The sequence below is a fragment of the Dendrobium catenatum genome, unplaced genomic scaffold (genome assembly GCF_001605985.2).
Source record: "Dendrobium catenatum unplaced genomic scaffold, ASM160598v2 fragScaff_scaffold_665, whole genome shotgun sequence".
NCBI lineage: Eukaryota > Viridiplantae > Streptophyta > Magnoliopsida > Asparagales > Orchidaceae > Dendrobium > Dendrobium catenatum.
Genome location: NW_021319127.1, coordinates 3,545,961 through 3,562,018, shown reverse-complemented (window position 1 = coordinate 3,562,018; position 16,058 = coordinate 3,545,961). Strand labels below are relative to the sequence as shown.

The following is a 16,058-nucleotide window of genomic DNA, read 5'->3' as shown; positions in this document are numbered from 1 at the left end:
TAGGTGGTATATTGAAATAGTTTGATTGTTGAATGGATTGAGCTGATAGGTTTAGTTTGAGTGGGCTTTGAAAGGCTATTTCAGTTGGAATGAAATGGGCTGATTAATGGGCTTTGATATGGACCGACCATAGCTAGAAGAAATCAGAGAGTGGTAGCCCTGGGTCCGACCATAGCTGATTAATGGGCTTAATCTGGTGAAATAGTTTGATTGTTGGATGGATTGGGCTGGAGAGAAGAAGCGAGGAAGAGAACTTGTCTTCTTTTTTTTTATATTTAGATCATTTAAGAAAAATTCATACATGCAACACATACACATAGACTACCTTAGACCTCTTAGTTGGAAGCCTTATAATTGATTGGATCAAGCATGAAGAAAATGATAACTAACATAAGCAACATCATGCAAATGAATGTATGAAATGCATTGCAGAAATCAAAACACTCGAACATCACTTATTCCGTGAAATGGACAATGCTAAAAAATCCATAGTTTCAAAAATATTTGGAAAGGTCCTCCGATCTTGAAACCTTCGAATCAAAGAAAACAAACAGAAATTTCATACGAAGTAAAGAACATCTTAAAAGCATCGTGTGTGAATGTTGGATGAATAAACTTCCTATTTATTATGATTACACTACTACTATTTATTTAGAAAATAAATCATATTCATCACTCACAAACAAAATATATTAAAATTTGATATCATTTCCGGAGAGATCATGAAGAACAACGAGAAATATTTTTAGGTAAAAGTTATGTTTGTGAATGCTTTCTAATTATTTTCTAAAATAGCTTTTGAATATAAAAATTTTCTAATTCCAACAATTTTGTACTTAAAAATTGTATTAAAAAATATTTAAAAAAAAAAAAAACTGTCTGGAACGAAACCATAATTAGCATAGTAAATCAACTTAAGATAAAAATTTACAAAAACATTAAATGCATATTTATTTGCTACATGAGAGTTCAGTTTATTGATTCTACTCCCCTTTTATTTCTCAAATTTTCCATAAAATAATCATTAAGTTACGTACATAATTTTCTTTTTTTATGATTATAAAGAGTAAGATTGTATACTTATATATATATATATATCATCATTTACACAATTTAAATAGCATTTATTTACAGCTTGCCTTATGCAATATTCAAACAGATTTAAATAGCAATTATCTATATATTTTACGGTGATGTGTTGGTGACCCATTCTATTAATGAATTATATAGAAGCAAAGAAGGTTTGAAGAGCAATGGTAGAAAAGTGATATTAGTCAATGGAGAACCAAAATAAAGAATTTCTCCTTTGAAACTCTAACCTATCTGTCCACAAAACCTGACCATCATAATTCCTTAAATGAGCTCAGACGTCGTCAACCCACAAAACTTCTGTTGAATTTTCAATGTTCAATGGAAAGCAGCATTTTTATAATATATAAACAATCGCAAGGATGCTTCAAACATTAAAAAAAGTTCTACTGCTTACCACTATATATATGCATACAAAATAGCTAAAGAAAATTCACTCATACTTACGAGAGTAAACATTCTCTTCTTTCATCTCCATTCTTACATCTCTTTGAGTTCTGCAAAAACAAAATCATAGGCATGGATATGACATTCATTTCCTTTGCAAATGCACAGAAGGATATGGAACGCCTCTTCAATCACTTTGATACTAATGGAGATGGTAAAATTTCCTCATCTGAGCTTCAGCTTCTTATGAAAACTATTGGAGAAGAGCTCTGCTCTGAGGAAGCTGAGGCCATGCTACGATATGTTGACTCAGATGATGATGGTCTACTTGGCATGGAAGACTTCATTAGATTGGCGGAGATAGAAAGTAGTGAAGAAGAAAAGAGTAATAAGGAAGACCACATAGTAAAGGAAGCTTTCAAGTTATACGAGATGGATGGGAAGGGCTTCATTACAGATAGGAGTTTGAAAAGAATGCTTAGTCACTTGGGTTCATCGAGGCCAATTGAACAGTGTCGTTCTATGATTGCTAGCTTTGATTTGAATGGAGATGGTGTGATTTGTATTGAGGAGTTTAGAGCCATGATGATGCTCTAATTCCCTAATTTGTTGGTTCATATTTCTTAATTTAAGATCTATTTTGACTGATATGTTATTTGTGCTTTCAAAGAAATAGTATGTTATGAATCGTGCAGAGGCTAATTTGAGCAGTGGACATGGAAGCTTTTCGGATTGTCACAAACTGAACAGTGTGGTCGTCCATCTCCTTCATTCTCCACTACAGCAAATCATTTAATAACCTGCTATGTGAGCCATTATGCCTACTACAGCTATTTCATTCCCTGGCACCAATCGCAGTACCTGGAGCACAACTACCCAAGGGAATTAGTATTACATATACAGCTTACTGTACATGCATTTATACATATCCAGAAATCACATTTGCATCTGCTCTGTTTTCATGGTCACTATTCCTCTCTGTTGCTTTCTCCTGCTTGTCCTTGTTCACTCACCTCTAGCTCAAACAAAAAAGGGTATAATATAAAAATGCACAAATCGTTACCTGTCTGCAAATCCCGCGCCCATCACCTGTTCTCTGCCAAAATCCCGCTACTACAGTCTTATTCGCAGTCTGCAATGGCGCTGCTCGAGTCACTTCTCCTGCGTGTGGAGAGTAGATCGATCGAGTTATTAAATACGACGAAGCTTTCGCGCTTTTCCCCTCTGCCTTCCGATCTCAAGCCTCCAACCCCTCATATTAATTTCTTCCTGATCTCTCACTTCCAGCCTCCGAGCCCTTCGCAAAACTTCCAACCCAAATGAAGTCGAACTCCCACATCCAACTGGCCTCATTCCATTCTTCTTCTTCGCCTCTTCCGAACCCAAACCCACGGCCATATCTCCCTTCCCGAATACCCTCAGCCACATACACCTGCCCGATGTATGTAACCAGTCCGAATTCAACTAGATAACCCCAATTCCTCCAACCTTTTCCTCCTCTTGCTCTGATCGATCTCCTCTTCCCTAGCCTTGTCCGACCTCCCGGACCTTCCGATCCACAGAGAGAGAGAGAGAGAGAGAGAGAGAGAGAGAGAGAGAGAGAGAGAGAGAGAGACCGACCTACCTCCTCCATTGCTGGCTGACTTCGCTCCTTCGACGACGTTCCATCTTTCTGTTGGATCGGAAGTTACAACATTTCAATCGAAAGTATTGATGGGAGCTTGCTCTCTTTGTTTGGTAACAATCCTTCTCCCCTTTCACTCGCTACTTCGGCCAAATCTCGTAAATCCTCTTAATCAAGGGTTTGATAATCCTTGGAGGATTTACTCCGCCATGAGATGTACAGGCGATACAATCACATTTGGCAGGATCAAGCATAAATCCTGCATAATTCCTATTGCCAAACAACATCTAAATCATACTCATATCCTGCTGTTTGACGGGTTTAGCTAAAATCATGTTTAAATCCTATCTGATTAATTATGATTATTCATAATTAATTGTTATTAATTATAAATAATTATAATTGATTACTAATTATGATTAATTTCAATTAATTATGTTAATTATTGTTTAATCTAAATTAATTATTTTTATTAATAATTAATTATTATTAATTTAATTAGTTATAATTAATTATTTTAATTATAATTAAAATAAAGAAAAAAAATAAGAAAGAGATCTTCTCTTGCCTCGATCCACATGCCAACTCCGCCGACGTCCCCTATACGTAAGTATAAAGTTCTAAACCCGAAAACCTGTCCTCAGCACTTACAGCGCGACGAATAATCACTCATGCGCATTTTTCTTAACACTGCGGGAGAAAGTTCGACGTGGTGCTTGTGGCGAGGTATGTAATCTCCAAAAAGTCATGTTTTCAATGTTTGTGGTGTGGTAAGGGACACCCTATGTATGTTTTTCTTAGCGAGGTGGCAGGGAACTTGGTGTGGCACTTACAGCAAGGCGGATGATCCTTGTGCGCATTTTTTTAGCATGGATGAGAAAAAATATAAGTACCTGCACACATGGATAAACTTCTTTTTCAAACAGGTACTTTTGAAAACCCATGCACGCCTTTCTTGGCATGGTGTGGATGAAGATTACGATTGCAGTGTCCCACAACATCGATCGTTCACGTCTTTCTTGACGTGTCGAGTAGGCTAAGACTTCTTTAGTTGTTGCATTCTATGACCCCTAATCTGAGATTTTGATGATTTTAAATTATGTTGATTAAATTATCTTATTCTTCATTAAATATTTTGAATGTTACTCTTGTCTGTGAGTACTAACATTTCAGGGAAATCACACACTACTCAAGACAATGAAAGACTTGAGACTGGGTAGAATAGGATGTGAAGGAGCATGTAACTTTGTATTTTCTTTTTTTTCTTTTTCTTAAGTCTGACCACAAAAACTGTATGCAACTTGAGTAAACATGCATAAACACAAGGGGGGAGTTTTTTTTTTAATATTTTTTTATGTAGAACATATTGTACTATTTTAAATCGTATTATATGCTACACTGTGGCTCAATGGTTATATTTTGTGAACTAATCGTACTGTACGATCCAATCGTACTATACGAATATTTAAATACTTGCTAAAATTAACTCCCATGATTAGACAATTAAATTAAGGCTTAATTAATGATTGGTGATCATACTGTACGATCTTGTTCGTACCGTATGATGAACCAAGGCAGTTTTTTGTCGTCCCGAAAATCATACCGGGTGAAACCTTGATTTTGAACTAATTGTACTATACGATGTATACATTGTATAAAATGACCTGAATATTTTAACTGATCATATTATATGAGTTGGATCATATTGAATGATGAATAGAGATGAATTTTGGTCGTCCTAACATTCGTCATGTATGAACTAAAGAAACATAATATATCGTACTAAACGATATTCGTATCGTATTGTATGATGTTTTAGACAATTATTGCATGTTTGTACTTCTTCGTAACATGATGAAAGCTATTTTGAACTGATTGTACCGTATGATTTATCATCGTTCTGTACAAATAGAAACGACTAAATTGAATTTTTAGGGTTTCTTGAAGCTTGATATATATTCATTGCCTTTGCTTTTTGAATGAGAGAGAAAGGAATGTGACAAAGGAAGGGAACTCTTGAGAGGGAGCTTCTTGAGAAGATTTAGGGCCTGTGAGAGGAAGGAGAAGTTGGGTTTGTGCGTGAGGGAGGAGTGTGAGGTGATCACACGATTACTCCAAGCCTGCTCACGCTTGCTCCTCTGGTGGCCCAGGTAAGTCTTGTGGGAGCTCTCTAGGGGGGGAGCCTTCAAGGTTAACATCCTCAAAGGTCCTCTGCCTTCTCTAGAAGGGAGAAAAATAAGAAGATCCATTGCCGTCACCGGGAGGGTGACATAGCGTCCGACACTCCGCCACACCGGGGAAGGTGAAAGTGAGTTTGTGTAAAAGATTCTCCACCTTGCTGTGGAAGCAGAAGGAGAATTACTTTTGAGTAGTGCAAATCCCAGAGTGGTAGACTCCCGGGAGTGGACATAGGTCAAGTGACCAAACCACTATAAAATTCTGGTGTTCTTTTTCCATTTATCACATTTTATTTTTCTTGCATTTAACATTGCTATAGCTACTTGGTGAGAATTTAATTGTATTATTTCATTGTGCAATTTAAAATTTCATCACCACTATTGCAATTGTCTTTTAATCACTAGCTTCCACTTTTAATTAATTAAGTCATCTTTTAAAATTCACCAAAAAAAAGATAGAACTTATGTTTAGACTTTGATTTTTTATTAAAAAAATATCAATTCACACACCCCCCCCTTCTTAGTGCATCTCATACATTTAATTCATATCAGAGATAGTTTCGCTAGGTTTCATACGAAAGAGTTATTAGTCATGCAATGAAATATTTAATCTAGACTGTTTAACCTCACTAGTTTCAGGTTCGATTTTTTATCTGCATATCATACTATACGATCCACTTCGTATTGTACGATATACATGGCCATGCATTCAAATCATTTGGTATGATATAAGTTCCATTCATACTGTACGATATATACCTTTCGTATTGTACAATCCATGTGTCCGAATGAATTTGGATGAATTTAACATGGTCGATATGATATTATTGCAATTCGTACTATATGAATACTCATTCGTACTGTACGATCCTTTTTCTTAAAGGTGGACAAACATATTTTCTTCATATAGTTCAGTACGATCCTGATCGTACTGTACGATTTAACCACCTCTTTCTGACCGATCATCTAGACGAAATAATTTCTTGATCATACTGTACAATACTCTATTGTATTGTACGTATAGTTAAAAATTCTATAAATATAAGGGAAAACAAGCTTATTTCACTTAACCTTTCTTTATTACACTCATCCTCACTTGTTTCTACTCATTGGCTAGCTCAAGCAAATGAGGTCGAATCATCCCGAGAAGCTCTTCTTCCTCTCATTGCCACGATGATCATTTTCTGTCTGCTAAAGATGAGGATGCCTACCATAAATTCAAAGTATGTAAGATCACTCCTTCTCGCATGCTAAATCAAGTATCCCTTAACTTTGAGGTGATGAGCCTCTTTGCTTCCACTACCCTCTAATTTCTTCTCACCCTTTATATCGGGCTTTCTACTGAAAGACCTCGAGCCCACTCCTTTATAATAAATGAGTTTGACTGGAGTTCCATTAATTTAGTTCTTAGAAATGTTACTTTGAACCAACACCAACCTCTTATCTAGTCTTTAACATAAAATGTCTGCATCATCCAACATGTTCTTAGGACATCCATAATATCCAAAGTTAGAGATAGGATACGCATGACCCCAATCCTGTTTATTGTCACTTACCTGATTATGTCCAATACTTGATTTGATGAAGCTGATTTGATTATTGACTATATTAGGAATATTACCCAAGTTTGCCATCTTAGCGCCCGCATGAAACTATATCTAGTCCTAGGGCATGTCATAGGCTACATTCTTCACCACAAATACCAGTTGACCTATCCTGGTGAACCCGACAATGTCCATATTTTTATACGGATGCCTCTTTCCATATATTGTTTCATTGAGGCCAAGAGCGTGCATATCCGAATTTTGTTGATGAAGAGGAGGCTGCTCCAACAGGAAGACCTGCTCCACCAAGAGGGACTTGCTCCACCTAGAGGATGACATGCGATGGTTTGGGAAAAGATTTGCTTCGATCGATCATCATTTTGCTTCCATCCATCACTTCTTTCAGCCACCTCCACCATCACTTGATTAGGATCCATCATTTGACTAAGTCTTTGTCAAATATGTTTTATGTACATTTTCTTTGATACTCCTTTTTTTAGTGATGTCAAAAGGGGCAGAAATTTGTCTGTCCTTAGTTAGTATGTTTTCTTGTTGCATATTATATTTTTTATTTTAATTTCTGACTTAAAATAAATTGCATGTTTATGTTCATATTTTTATATTCTTTTATTTATATTAATAAAAAAACTCACAAAAAATATTATATTGCCTATCAACAAAAATTATTTGACATAATCATAAAGGGGGGGATTGTTGTATTCTATGATCCTTAATTTGAGATTTTGATGATGACAAATAATGTTGATTGAATTATCTTATTCTTCATTGAATATTTTGAATGCTACTCTTATCTGTGTGTACTAATATTTCAGGGAGACCACGCACTTCTCAAGATAACGGAAGACTCGAGACTAGGTAGAATATGATGTGAAGGAGCCTGTAACTTTGTATTTTCTTTATTTTTTTCTTTTTTGAGTCTGGCCATAAAAAGTGTATGCAAATTGGGTAACTATACACACATACAGGGGGACAGGTTTTTTAAAGGAAAATTTTATTTTTTATGTAGATCATACTATCCGATTTTAAATTGTACTACATGATACGCTGTGGCTCAATGGTTATATTATGTGAACTAATTATACTGTACGATGGTAATCGTATTGTACGATTCATTTTCAACCTGAAACCCTAGCCGCCAGATTAATTTAAGCAAGTTTTTAATTTTAAACTAATCGTACTGTATAGTCCAATTGTACTATATGAATATTTGAATACTTGCTAAAATTAACCCCCATGATTAGTCAATTAAATCGTGGCTTCATTAATAATTGGTGATTGTAATGTACGACCTTATTCGTACCATACGATGAACTGAGGCTTTTTTTTGTCCCAAAGATTGTATCAGACGAAACCTTAATTTTTTTATCTAATCATACTGTACGATGTACACATCGTACATGACAACTTGAATATTTTAACTGATTGTACTATACGAGTTGGATTGTACAGAACGATGAACAAAGATAAATTTTGGTCGTTCCAACATTCATCTTGTATGAATTGAAGAAATATAGTATATCATATTGGATGATATTTGTATCGTATTGTACGATGTATTGGATAATTGTTATTTTGTTCGTATTCCTTCGTACTAAGAGGAAAGCTATTTTGAATTGTTCGTACTATACGAGCTATAATTGTACTGTACAAATAAAAACGTTTAAATTAATTTTTAGGATTTCTTAAAACCTGATATATATTCAATGCCTTGGATTTTTTAATGCGAGAGAGAGGAACCTGACAAAGTAAGAAAAACTCTTGAGAGGGAGCTTCTTGAGAAGATTTAGGGCTTATGAGAGGAAGGAGAATATGAGTTTATGCGTGGGGGAGGAGTGTGAGGGGAACACACAGTTGCTCCAAGCCTGGTGCACGCTTGCTCCTCCTGTGGCTGGGGTAAGTCTTGTGGGAGATCTCTAGGGGGGAGAGCCTTCCAAGTCAACATCCTCAAAGGTCCTTTACCTTCGCTAAGAGGGAGAAAAATAAGGTCTACTGTCATCACCGGGAGGGTGACATAACGTCCGGCACTTTGTCACACCGAGGAAGGTGAAAGTGAGTTTGTGTAAAGTCTTCTCTTCCTTATTGTGGGAGCATAAAAATAATTACTTTTGAGTAGTGTAAATCTCATAGTGGAGGACTCCGGGGAGTGGACGTAGGTCAAGTTACCGAACCACTATAAAATTATGTTGTGCTTTTTCCATTTACCGCATTTGATTTTTTCTTACATTTAATATTGTTATAACTGCTTGGTGAGAATTTAATTTTAGTATTTCATTGTATGATTTAAAATTTCATCATCATTATTGCAATCATTTTTTAATCATTAGCTTCCACTTTTAATTAGTTAAGTCATCTTTTGAAATTCACAAAAAAAAGTACAACTCCTATTTAGGCTTTGATTTTTTATTTAAAAAATACCAATTCACCCCCCTCTTATCGCATTTCATACTTTCAATAGTTTCCCCTGAACAGGGGAGATGTCAGGAGCCTGTCGAAATCTGAACTTAACAAAAGACCATATTTGAATAAGAATGGACAACAAGGGACTATGCTTACAAGCCATTGAATAATAATGAACTTTAACAAAGAGAAACCATAGTTAACTTGAATTTGAACTTGAACTAAACATACAAGTTGATCACATGGAACTATACTCAAACTTGAACATTAAATGATAGGGAACTTGACACTTAAATACAGGCAAGACCACAGGGGACTTGAACTTGATTTGAATCAAATGGAAAGAACTTGAACTCAAATAGAACCAAACTTTTTGTTTAACAAGTAAACAATCAAAATCTAAATGATCAATAAATGAATTCTGATTATTCAAATTGATGTAAATGAATAAGTGACTCGGGGACACTAATAATGAAGGTTTGGAGATGAATATCATTAAGCAAATGGGAAACTTGTGTCAAATACAATTCCAAGCACTTCATAAGTTAGTAAATACAATCATGTTAAATGTTATGAGCACTAGTAGCTTGCAATGAGTGCACTAACCCATCAAAAGAGAAACTACGTGAAAGTTGGAGTGTGATCCTTCAACAATTAATGCAAGTTGACATGAAGCGATAACAATTCCATTTATAAGTCATCTAGCAGCATAAGAAAGGCATATGGTGTATACAATAGATTTCTTGCAAATGACAATTGAGATATCTGATGAATGCAATAGTCTCATTGTGGTCAACCTCAACTTACAAACTAATTAACACACAACCTTCATGCAGAGGACAACACACTTGTAATACACATGAGGTCTTATGAATCGTTGTAGAAGATCATCCATACATACAACATCTAGCATACAAATAGAAGGGAAAGTTTGTAATGGCTATAAAGAATATGCAACAAATGTAACAAGTTATAATGCACGTAGTACATCGTACAAAGGTAAGGATTTCTACATTTGCAATGCATGCAGCATCCCTACAAGCGACACTAAAAGAGTTGCATTAAATACAATGACATTCTGATAATTAATATCAACCTACTTATGGGAGAATACAATAGTTCCCTACAAATGATGACAACCAACACTGCATGAAGAGATTGGAGAGGTGTGATAGTTGAAACAAGGATAATCATGTGTTCAAGAATAAAGTATAGAGACGGTGCAAAAAATACAATAACATCCTTACAGTTGGTGCTAATCAAAACAAATATAACAGCCTCCAATGAATACTGAAAGTCAATACACATGCAAATACAAGAGTTTGCCCATCAGTGTGCATGAAGAAAGCAATAATGATGGGCATGCAATGATCGTAAGGATGGCCTCACCAATCAAGTATCTAGCAAATATATAAGTTCCTTGCAGACGAAGGAAGATGACTTGCAAACGAATACAATAAATTTGCCTACATTTGAAAATGTTCTTTGTAGGTGTATGTGGGAGCTATAACCAATATTAAAGCATTCGCATAGTCGACAACAATACAATGACAAGTGAGAGTAAGTATCTACTAGCAAAAGCAGTAGATTTGTTAGTGCACAACACCTACTTGAATAAAGTAACAAGCAATGCACGAAAGTCTATGTGTATGAAATGGGCAAATGATCATGTAAGAGGACATATGGCATTTATAAATATCCAAAAATGCCTCCACACATCCATTGTAATATATATGTACTTTGGTACAAAAAATGCATGTGTAATCACACACCCACATGGGCCCCGATGAGCATCTTATGGACACACACGTGACATCTAGGGATGTTATGCGGGTCAATAAATGAATATTGTTTGAGCATGATCCTTCTATAAGGATAGATAGGAATCGACACTGCTCTAATTATCAAATAGATATATGGTTAAGGTGTCGACCAAAATATCTATTTTATACGTTCATATAAGGCCTTCAAGGTCTATTCCAAAAAAAAAAATCATAAACAAAAATATAAAGCCTATGAACCTGATCCTCTATCGATAATTAGAAAGAGTCAACAGTGTTCAATCAATAAATACAAATTCACGTTCACCCCAATGATGTCCATATTGAATATAGATCTCAATCGGAGGGGTCAGTTATAAATATTCAAAATGCCTCCCAAATTCATAAAATATGAACATTTAAAGTGATTTCAAAATCACCTCAATGATGGCTGCGTTGATAGAAGATCTCAACCATAGGAGTGTATTCCAACTATTCTAAATGCCACTCAAATACCCACAAAAGTTTAAAACTCCAAAAAATCTAAAAAATCCAAATATTAAAAATTAAAATAAACCACCAAAATGCTTAAATCAAATCCATCCACCCTTCACAACTATTTATCGAGGTGGATAAAATCAATTATCATTTCAGCTCACAAAGAGCTAATGTCTAGTCGAGAATATCACTAGATTCATTCTCAAATAATTTACTGCGAGTAAGGATATGACATGTATCCTCTAATCGGTGGTTTTACAGCCAAATGACACAACAAGTAAATGATTATGATTGGCCCTCTAAACCGGGTGGTTTGCCGCCAAATGGCACCACTAAATTATGGTTATGGCCAGAGCCCTTATGTTCCCTAATAGAATCAAATCCTTGAGATATGAATCAATAGGATATAATCGATAAGAAACAAAGCCCTCTGTTAGCTAAGGTGGATTTAAATTTGTTCCCTTAGATAAATGCCCACCCCAAGTCTATAAGGTATTCTTGGATGAAGCAACCCATGGATGCTGACAAGGATCCTTCTATTATGTTGGTTCAACTACCTCCTCTAACTAAGTAAACCATGGACCATGATGGCCCGGATGATGGAACCATGGGATCTTGATCATGTCCATCATCCATTCCCCCACCATTTGCTTTAAGTACAAGATGGTGAAAATTCTAATTTTAAATATCAACCCTTCAAACACCCGACCCATGCTACTACTATATACTAGATAATATGTATTTCTATGTATATGATTGATGACTAGCCTTAATCAAAAGTTCTCTCTCTATCGGGAGGGGCAAGTAACTATAAGGGCTTACACCTATAGGAAACCAGAACTCAGATTATAAAGTCCTCACAAAATGAGGGCAAATCTCTATGTAGTGTCTTACCTATAAACTCATATGTCTTCCAAAAATTTACCCCAGAACTTAATCTATTAAAACTCCCCCAAGAAAGCAACGGGGAGGCTAGGGTTGAATTGTCGAAGCCTACAGTCCTTCAGCTCATTGCAGGATTCAACATGGTATCAAAGAACTCAGCCTAACGGCTTCATCCTTGTCTGCAAACTCCATGGATTCTTCTATCCTAAAGCTCAACAATATTTACAATCCTTCTCAGTTGAAATTCTTGGTGTCCAATATTAAGAATATCGTGCATACTTAGCTGCTTGTCGATAACTATCCATTATGGTCGTCTCAAATTCTAAAACTTTTTACAGTAAATGAATATGATGGTTACCTATATGGCTTGTCACCTTGTCTAATTCCTGATCTTCTCTCTGAAACTGGTCAAAAATCCTCAAATATGCAATGTACCTTATGGATACTTATAGATCAAAACCTAGCAGCGACAATGTACTCACCAATTTCTTAGTCCATACTACATTATATCCTAAATTTAGATACTTGCTACCTAATTTGGTTGAAGCTCGAATGTTCACTTCAATCCATAAATCGTTCGTTCCTCAATCAACTTAAAAATGAAATGCATATCATCACAATGAAAAATCATTCAATAACATACTACCTTTCCAATGTGAAGCATTTAGTGGACAACATCGTGGCTGCTGGAGGATCTGTAGACACGGAAGATATCATGTTGTACATTTTGAATGGATTACCATCAAATTATCAATCCTTCAAGACTTCAATTCGAATCAAACTCAAGCCAATAAATCATGAGGACCTATACTCCCTCCTGTATAGTGAGGAAGTAAACTTGGCCACTGAAGCTGCCAAAGATCTAACATTAACAAAGCATGATTTCCCTATTGACTCTCATTTTACTCTTGCTTCATTTAATAGGTGCGGACGTGGTCTCTTTTCTCTTATTAATAGATGCAGCAGATCCCTTGCCCGGCCTTTGCCTGTTCGAAATACAAGAAGCAGACCTCAAATTGAAGGCCAAATATGTGGAAAATGTGAACTTTCATCCATCAATTGTTGGCATCAAGTAGGCCTAACTTTTCTTCCTCTTGCTTCCTCTACACCACATGCTTTATTTGTGAACATAGATGCGCATCCATCCCCTTAGTTCCTGGACAGTAGTGCCACTACTCACTTGACTCTAGATTTGCAATCTGTTCATCAGCCCTCTACGTACAATTTATCGGACCAAGTACTCATCGAAAATGAAAATTCACTGCCTATTCTTCATTCTGGGAATGACCTTCTTCCTACACCTTCACGTAGCCTCTTTCGTACCCCTATTCTTCATGTTCATAAGCTTTATCATCAACTCCTTTCTATTTCAAAATTAACAACTAACAACAATTGCATTATTTCTTTTAATGGCAATGGCTACACCATTAAGGATCAAAAGAATCTTCGAACACTTCTCCACAGTCCCTGTCATGATGGCCTATACCCCGTCGCTCTCCATTATACATCAAACTCAACCCCTGTTCTAGCTCTTCCCGCTACTTCCTCTTCCTTGTCGCACTGAAGATTGGGTCACCCAAGTTATGTTACTCTTACATCTATGGCAAAACATTTTCCTCAATTATGTATCTCTTCTTCTTCTACTACTACAAAATGTAACTCTCGTGCTCTAGCCTAGAACCACCATTTATCATTTAATGAATCTAATAGTCTTTCTTCTACTCCCTTACACCTTATTCATGCTAATGTTTGTGGTCCATGACCCATTATCTCTCATGATAAGTTTAGGTTTTACTTGATTTTTTTGATGATTTTTCTTGTTACATATGGTTATACCCAATGAAACAAAAATAAAAATAATCAACAAATTCATTCATTTCAAATATTTCGTAGAAAATTAATTCAATCGTTATATTCACATCCTTCGTACTAATGATGGTGATGAATTCATTAATAACTCCATCAAATAATATCTAACTAACGGCATACACCACCAATTCAATTGTTCATATACGCAGCAGCAAAATGGCATAGCCGAATGTAAACACCGTTGTTTACATGACACCATTCATGCTCTCCTAATTTTTTTTTTTTTTTTTTTTTTTTTTTTTTTTTTTTTGAGAAAATGCAAATTGCATTAAATTTAAAGGAAACTATTACAAAAAAAATAAACTACTAGACACTCCCTTTAAAACAAGGTAAAAGGGGTCTTATTAGCAAGCAATTTAAGCATAAAGAAAGTATTAGAAAAAAAAAAAAGAAATGTCATAATGAAAGTAAGAGTTTCTACTTGTCATTTTAAACTCATAGGGGTGGAGGGGATACCAAAGATTAAACAACAACCAAAAAGGTTGATTAGTATCCCAGAATTCTCAATTAAGTAAAAAATAATAGATAGAGAAGATCTTTAATTCCATTATTCTAATTCCCTTTTCCAAATACCACCTTATACTTAATATAAAGAAAGAAATACCAAGTTTGCTAATCAAAGAAAAAAAAAATGAAATACAGGAAAATTAAAATCTTTAAGGCATTGCCAATGATCTTGATGTCTCCACAATGCCTTTCTTTAAGAAGCTCCACCAACATCATCCAATCCACCAACCACTCTTGAACTTCCTTTTCACCAATCATATCACTGATTAAATAATGAAGTGGCTCTTCTCTGAATTCAAATTCAGAATTAGATTTTATTTTATTAGTACCAATCGATTTTGGTGAATCCACATTGCCTTCCTGGATCTCCTCTTGTTGAATTATCTCTGTATCAACACCTTTATTCACATCACAACCTTCAGCATCTTGAATCTTCTCACCGTCTCCTAATTGAATAGGAATTTTATCAGCAACAACAGCAACTTTACACAAACTTGACTCAAAATTTCTGTTTCTCCCAGAATAATGAATTCCGATTTGATCATCTATTGAGCATTCTGAAATCTGAGCCGTTTTTTCCATACCATTTTCTTTATTATTAGTATCCATCGAATGTACTAACATCTGCTCATCCAAAACCAGAATTTCAGAATTTTCCACTTACTTTCTATCATCTACCTCAAAGTGTTGAGATAACACTTTAAATTTATTAGTTTTTTCCACAAGATCAAGCTTTCCAACAACAGAATTTGCCATAGGTTTCTGAATCTGAAATTTATTCCTCCTCCTATTCTTAAATTTCACATGTAACCAAGGTCAATATACCTGATCCTTGACCGATTCTTTATTTCCCAAGCCATCATTCAAAACTTCCTTCTGAATTTTATTTTGATCTTCTTTAATGGCTTCCATACACATTTCAATCTTATGGCCTATCTTTCCATAATTAAAGCATAAAAATGGGATTTTCTCATACTACACTTTTTGGAAAAATTTTCCAAAAAGACCCTCAATCCAAATACCATTAGGTAGTTTAGAATCAAGGTTGATACGAACACAAGCTCTTGCAAATTCTCGTCTCCCCCATTTAAACATTTTACCGTCTAAAAACAAAGGGATTCCTATTTTTGAAACAATCTTTGTAGCATTCTCCTCATCCCAACAATGTAGAGGTAAATGAGGCAACCCGATCCAAATTGGTGATGATAAACCTTTTAGTGATGTTGGTGAAAAATGAGGTGTCCATCTATCCACCCCTATTATGTGTCCACCCACAAACCAAGGACCTCCACTTAGAACT

General features: G+C 35.4%; 1 protein-coding gene across 1 annotated transcript; it reads left to right on the top strand.

Moving 5' to 3' along the window:
• Window positions 1–1,379: 1,379 nt before the first annotated feature.
• LOC110097608 (putative calcium-binding protein CML19) lies at window positions 1,380–3,065 on the top strand. The gene has a single exon (XM_020824101.2). It carries the CDS (start codon window positions 1,609–1,611, stop codon window positions 2,071–2,073), a length of 465 nt encoding a protein of 154 aa, XP_020679760.1. The 5' UTR covers window positions 1,380–1,608; the 3' UTR covers window positions 2,074–3,065.
• The last annotated feature ends 12,993 nt before the right edge of the window (window positions 3,066–16,058 follow it).

Excerpts from the sequence above, each read along its gene's own strand:
- LOC110097608 (XM_020824101.2), top strand. The coding sequence starts at position 1,609 with ATGGATATGACATTCATTTCCTTTGCAAATGCACAGAAGGATATGGAA.